At 34.5% G+C, this 7,430-nt stretch overlaps 1 protein-coding gene across 4 annotated transcripts in view; it reads right to left on the bottom strand.

The window, feature by feature from the left end:
* Nucleotides 1-1,194: 1,194 nt before the first annotated feature.
* The window catches only part of PRKACB (protein kinase cAMP-activated catalytic subunit beta), a 147,965-nt gene continuing 141,729 nt past the window's right edge, over nucleotides 1,195-7,430 (bottom strand). For all 4 annotated transcript variants that reach the window (XM_068540186.1, XM_068540184.1, XM_068540183.1 and 1 more), the window contains one exon: nucleotides 1,195-4,434. In XM_068540186.1, coding sequence (XP_068396287.1) covers nucleotides 4,309-4,434 — 126 coding nt within the window. In that variant the 3' untranslated portion in view covers nucleotides 1,195-4,308. The remainder of the gene's footprint in view (nucleotides 4,435-7,430) is intronic.

The following is a 7,430-nucleotide window of genomic DNA, read 5'->3' as shown; positions in this document are numbered from 1 at the left end:
AGTGGGTGTACTAGTTTGCTAGGACTGCCATTACGAAGTACCACAGACTGGGTGGTTTAAACAACAGAAATTTATTATCTCACATTCCTGGAGGCTAGAAGTCCAAGATCAAGGTGTAAGCAGGGTTGGCTTCTTTTGAGGCCTTTGTCCTTGGCTTATAGACGGTCATCTTCCTCTTATGTTCTCACATGGTCTCCCCTCAGTTTGCGTGTTCTCTCTGTCCTAATCTCCTCTTATAAAGACACCAGTCTTATTGGATCATGGCCCAACATATGACCTAATTTTACCTTAATTATCTCTTTAAAGGCCCTACCTTCAAATACAATCATATTCTGAGATACTGGGGGTTAGGACTTCAACACAGGAATTTTGGTGGGGCAAAATTCAGCCCTTATCAGAGGGCATGAAGTCTATTAAATAAGGCATATAGAAAATGTTCAGGAAAGCTAAAATCTAAAGTATTTAACTTCACATCCAATATTTGTGTGTAAGAGAAAAAGTTAAGTGAATTTCAAATGATGGTAGTTCTGGAATGAAGGTATGCCCAGATTTTTATAATTAGTTACATAAGGAAGTGAGGAAACCAGAATTTATATTAAGCCCTAACAATGATAAAATGAAGCAATCATAAAAGTAGTATCATGTTATAAAATGCATCAATATTTATAAATGTAGTAACAAAGCAATAAAAATGGTAAGCTATTAAAATAATTAAATAAAAATGTATTTCTTGAGGTAAAGGACAACTATAGAAACACATATTAATCAACTTGGCTAAAACCGGAAGAGGTAATGGCGAAGCACAAAAGCACCTCTAAAGAAAAAAGTATAAATTCATAGTTCATTATTACAATAGTATGAGGGCTCTTGTAGTGTCAATCTTTTAAATATGAATATTTTCAACATTATTTTAAGAATAATTTAGACTAATAGCATGAGGAAAAAGAAGAAACACTTTTAGATACTATGGAATAAATCTAGTAGTTTCTCAGTAAACACACAGTTGGAATAGACTAGTGGACCTTTGACCCTCTATTGCTCTGTTCTCACCCAAATACATAAAAACTAGGAATCCATAAGCATCTGTGGCATATGCAGAAAATAAATCAGGAAATAAGGGCACTAAATAGAATCCAAGACTCAATAAATTGTTTTATCCTTTCAAGATAGTTTAATTTTGCAGTTATTGATTAATTAAAAAACACAGTTGTTTTCAGCATTTCCTAGCTACAGTAGTGCATAGGAAATTCCATTCTAAACAAAGAAGTAATTAATGAAATAACAACACACCTTAACATTTTACATTGATAGGTTACAGTTTACAAGGTGCTTTCACATACATTATTATTTCATTTGATTCTTCAACAAGCAGAAAAAACAGTGGGAAAGAAAAATGATTTTTTTAGGCTTACAATGAGTATTTTCAGGCCAATGGGCAGTCACTACAAGAACATATCAGAACAAGACAGCAGTGCCCACAAGCCACAATATCTTTTTGGTAGGTTGACAGTTTGATATCAATTGGATATTTAGCATCAGTGAAGGAGGAAGGAATCAGAACACACACGAGGTTCTCATGATATTCAAAGAATTGTAAGAACACTGTAGAGTAAGGAGAAGAAAGATGCCCTAAAATATAGCCTTACCGAGACTTGCTTCTAAGCATGTTATCCCTTCAAAAGGTCAAATAAAAAGAAGAGTCTTGTCACAACATGTGAAAGTTAGAAGGGACCTTAGAAACTGCCTAATGGAACTCTTCCATTTCATAGATAAGAGAACTGAGGCCAAGGTCATTGCTGATAGTGACAGGCCAGGCTTGATACTCAGATGCCTTGACTTTCAGTCTAGGGCTCCTTCCTCGACAATGCCATCTCATTATTTCTTCTGTTTCAAATAACGTAATCTGATATTAAATACTGATTCATTCCACTTATTTATTAATCAAACTTTTATCTTATTTTTGGCTCAATTGTGGCTGAAACTGGGAGTTTTATATAATTCTAAGATATTCTAATTCAGTGTACTTGAGTGGTCAAAAATAGACTCCCTGGATATATTTGAAAGCTTGCTGGTGTCCTTTAAATGGAAAGTTAAAATGGAACGGCTAAATAGCCCTCAAAACCAATGTATGCCTAGGGTCATCGACCTAGGTAGATTCTATAGCAAATCTGCCAGGCAGTAGTAATTTCATAATTTTTTTTTTTTTAGAATTCATAGAAATCTTTTAAATTACTGAAAACTAAAAAATGTAATAATCAAAATGTCACCCCCAAGATTTACTAAAATTATTTTGTAATAATTTTACAATAATATACAACAAAGGTACCACAGCATTTATAGCATACATATAGAATACATGATCAGCATGTTCTTGGGTGTAAATGAAATACAAAAAAAGTAATTAAAATTTTTTAGATTTATTAACATGATATATTTTTGTTACATAAAACTTGCTACAGCAAAGTATTTCATATTTTTCTTGCACATTTTAAATATAGGTGGACCAACAAATCAGTATCAGCTTTTAAGTGACATGACCATGCAGAAACACTTGACAACCAAAAGATGTACAGACTGATACGGAGAATATCTCAGACAGATTTTTTCAGTGTCTTCAAAGGTTTTACAAGGGTGTGGTACAGATGAAAAGAAGTAGAATCAGTGACCTACCTGCACCGATAATGAAGCAAATAGAGTGCTTATATACATTAAGATCAGTTTGATTAAACACAACTCATCTTATATGCATGTAAATTGATCATAAAAAATGAACACAGTTTATTTTCAACTATTTTGGTGTGTTGTTTTAAGATAGGTCACTGACACACAGAAATAAAACCAGACAGGAAATTTAAAAGCAAAGAAAAAACATATTTAAAAAACTGAGTTAAGTGGAGTCTCAACAAACAGTGAACAAAATGTGCAAAAGTGCTTGAAATTTCCACATGACAGCAATGTTAAGTCAATTGGCAAAAAAGTATATTAAAAAAACTAAACTCAAATACTAAAATTGTATCTGCATGATCATAATTCCGTTTACTGAAAGAAGAGGCAAGGAATTACAACATAGCTAAAAATACCACACCTCAAAATTAAAACACAGCTGTGGTAGTTTTATAAATTTTGTCCCCTTTCCTCACTGCTGAGGCATAGGATGAAAGCCAAAGTTGCAACAGGGCCTCTACCTCAGGCTAACAAATACAGTACACCAGCATAATCACCTGGCAACAACTTTTGTTCTTACTGTGACAAAACAAAGCAAAGCAAAGCAAAATAAACAAAAAAACCTCGATATTTAAACAGAAGTGCCTCTATATTGTTTACAAGAATCAAGCCATTTGTTTGACTTAGCTAAGTATTTGTTCACATTAATGTTCTTTTTAGTTCATTTCTCTTCCTTTCAAAAGTTTACGGTGGGGACTATTTGAGAAACTTAAAAATGTGTCACTTTCATTAGTCGTGTTCTATTAAAATACTGGCTAAAACCCTCATGGAAAGTTAAAGTTTAGAAATCTTAGAACTCTTCTCTGATACCTACATAAATGCTGGTATCAAGTGAGAGAACCTGGGCAATGATGATCCATATCATTAGCTTTTCCTGCAAATGAGACACGCTCGTCATACTGCACAGGCTGGTCACTTATTTACTCAAGGGGAGGATGACAGAAAAGGCGGTGAAGTGAAATAGAGCTTCTGATCTGTAGGAATCCAAATTGCTGGGTCTAGCTACTCTGTATTAGTTCTAGGAAAGTTATTGTTTTATTTGTATAAATATCCTTGGTGTAAAGACATTCTATCTTCAAAAATTGTCCAGCGTTTTGGCAAAACCGAATATGAGCTACTCAAAGTAAAAATGATTATTAGAAAGTATATCCTCAAGCAACTGACCAACAAAAATATTGGTAAGAACTACTAAAAGCAACATTTATCCTTCCCTTCCAATGTCACATAGCCGTAACACTGCCCATCTGAAACACCAACAAAATAAAATGAAGCACTATTTGCAGAAAAATTAATGAAAATGAACGGGAAGAAATGGATTTAGGAGAAGAGGAGAAAGACGAACCAAAGAGAAGCAGGAAAGTGTCTAGTTCTGTGTTATGGCACAGACAATGCTTGCTTAGCGGTGCCTTGTTACATAGGTGGATGTAGAGTGCACAGACGGATGACGGCAATAAAGACCTCACTCAGTCGCTGGAATGAAGGAACTAGGTAACTGCTTCGACAAGGACGGTCTCAGCTCTACCTTATCTCTTAACAGAGTGCAAAGACTGAGTGTGAGCTCTGATGTCATCTTGTTGCTCATCTCTAAAATTCACAAAATTCTTTTCCACATTTTTCTGTTATAGAGACACGGATATCTTCTTCTTCATAGTCATCAAAATTGCTGGTATCTCCAGAGCCTCTGAACTTTGGTATGAATGGAGCTTCAACCTATAATTGAGACAGAGAGAGAAACAAGAGTGATATTGTGATTTATAATAAATATATATTTGGTCTTTGTGCCAGTTACTGGCACAAAGCTCCTAAAACCCTTGGATTTCCTGAGTTGAGACTGGCAAAGGTGTCTTTTGTTATATTAATGTGGTGTCTTTGGGAAAGCCCCTAAGTAACCTAAGGATGGAGGCTGGTTCCCAGGGGACCCAACCCTGTGATTGGAAGGTTGGAACTTTCAGTCCCACTCCCTGACCTTCTGGGAGGGGAGAGGGACTGGAGACTGAGTTCAGTTACCAATGGACAATGAATGAATCAATCATGCCTGTGTAATGAGGCCTCCATAAAACCCCAAAAGGAAGGGGTTTGGGTTTCGAAGAGCTTCTGGGTTGGTGAACAAGTGGGGATTTGCGGAGAGTGGCATGCTTGGAGAGAGCAGGAAGCTCTGAGCCCCTTCTCACACACCTTGCTCTGTGCCTCTCTTCCATCTGGCTATTCCTGAGTTACACCCCTTTATAATAAGCTGGTCACCCAGTAAGTAGTTTCTCAGTTCTGTGAGCCACTCTAGAAAATTAATCAACCCCCAGGTGTTTGTGGGAATCTTGACCTATAGCCCGTTAGAAGCAAAAACTGGACTGGCAATTGGTATCTCCAAATAGATAGTGTCAGAGGTGTTAACTGCTTGGTGATATGGAAAAGGAGGAAAAACAAATGCCAGAGAATTTCCAAACAAACACTAAGAAAAATAAATTCCGACTATTACTACACAGTAGCAATCTTTAAATGCCTTTAAGTCCCTAAATGATCACAACATTAAAAGAAGAAGCAAACTATAGGTTTGCTATTGATCTCAATATTTTCATTCAAGGAATGGTACAGGCCAACAACAATGAGATTTCTAGGATAATTAACTGCTGGCATCAAAATGCTGGCACTTAAGGTTACAGAACTCCAGTTTTTCCTTTATCAGTTCCTTATTTCTGAAGTCCATTTTCTATCCCCTTTTCCTTAATTCCTTCCTCCTGAGGTTACAGATAATTCAGATTTATTTTAAATCATTTTTTAAAAAATTCCCAAGACTATTTTGTTTAAAATATCTGGCTATCAAAAATTTCTGAGAAATTTGAAAAAAAAATCTCTTTTAGAATTACAAAATTGTTAAATTCTGAACATTTTTCTCTTTGGATCCTAAAAATAAAATGTCTTTCCATTACTTAAAATATGGTCTGTATAAAGATATTGTGGTGTACTGAATATGTTCGAGGAAAAGATTTGAGAAGCTGAAACAATAACACCACAATTTACACAGCATCTATAATGTTTACAAACAATTATACGCAGGCTGCTTCATGTCTTCCTCAGCGTAACACTGTGAGGGAGGCAGGGAAGGTAGCCTTATTCCCATTTTACAGATTATAAAACAGAAAGTTGACCAAATTCATGTGACTAATAAGTGGCTAAAGCAGGTTTCAAATTCATTAGGTCTCCACTTCCAGTCCAGAGCTGTTTCTAATATTTATACCAGTGGTTTCCAAAGTTTTTTGATTTATATGCCCTTTAGTAAAACATTTTTGAGTATATATCACCAATAAATGTATAGTTATTTATTTATAAATTATTTACACACATGGATAAACTATTATAAGATACACACAAAGAAGACATCTAAAAAGAATAAGGTAAAAAATAAGTAGGAATGGGGAGTCTAATATCTTATTGTTTGCCAGATGGTTGCCTGTGTGCCCAGCATTGGGGCCTGCAGTTCTGCACTGCACAGAAGAATGGGCTAAGCAGACAGTTGCCTCATGTGTACTAGCAAGGCAGCAGTTTAGGATCACACCTACTGAGACAATCTCTGGAAAATGACTGTACAGTTTGAGCTGTCCAGGCCATTTTCTCCCATTTTTTGTCTTTCTGCCAGATGCCTTTGTCTATTTCGTTGTTCATGAGCACTTGGTCAGAGAATAAAAAAGGACTATGAAAACTATTCAAATTTACTATTATTTTCGTACTTCTCTACATACTTAGAATTGAGGTGATGGTAAAACAAATGGCTATGTTAAAGTACTGAATTATTTCTGTTTGTAAATTATCCAGAGAGGCCCAAGTCCATTTTTGTTAATCATCAGGATTTGCTATTGATCAATTTGCCCAGAAAAATAACCTGTTTGTTATAGTGTGCTACTTCTTGGCAGATAAGCTGTTTACTACCTGAGATAAATCCAGCCCTTTGGAAAGCACATGAATGCTAAATGAGCAGTAGGAGTTCTACCCATTTTAAGAATAATTGTTTAAAATACATGATATGTAAAGATTAGTAAATGTTGGCTAAGTAACGGAAATGTTTATTTCTAAATGTAAATTTGAAAATATTCAAAATACATCATAAATCTTTAAGATACTGATACTAATAAAAAGTACAAACTTCAACAAAGTCTAATCAAATCATCTAAATATAGCATTAATTAACAATAATATAATAAAGACAATATAAATAGTGATAATTACAAAGGGATATACATGATTTTATAGGAAAATATAAATTTCTATAATTGACTTTATGAGAGGCAAAAATTTGAAGAGGCCAATATCCACAGGAGAATTAATTTCTTAAAATTTCCAAGGTATAAATATAATTCCTATGTTCCTTAAATTTCCCAAAGAATGAGAAACATGGAAAATTTCCAGACTCATTTTATGAATCCGTATAATCTCAACTCCAGAAAAACAAAAACTATAGATCAATAAAACTTATGACTATGGAAGTAAAAATCCTAAATAAAACTTCAGCAAATTGATTTTTAGGCAGATATTAAAATAATAATACCCTAGGATTAAATGATGTTCACTTCAGGAATGTTAGGATATCTCACTGATGTAACTCCATATACTAATATGTCAAAGAAGATAAAATACAGTGTACTAGCAATCAAGGATATTTCCTTAACCTGATCAAGAATACGTATCCTAGACAAATAGCTAATTTCATATTTGGT

Source organism: Eschrichtius robustus, chromosome 3, assembly GCF_028021215.1.
Source record: "Eschrichtius robustus isolate mEscRob2 chromosome 3, mEscRob2.pri, whole genome shotgun sequence".
Lineage (NCBI taxonomy): Eukaryota > Metazoa > Chordata > Mammalia > Artiodactyla > Eschrichtiidae > Eschrichtius > Eschrichtius robustus.
This window is presented reverse-complemented; position numbering and strand designations above follow the sequence as displayed.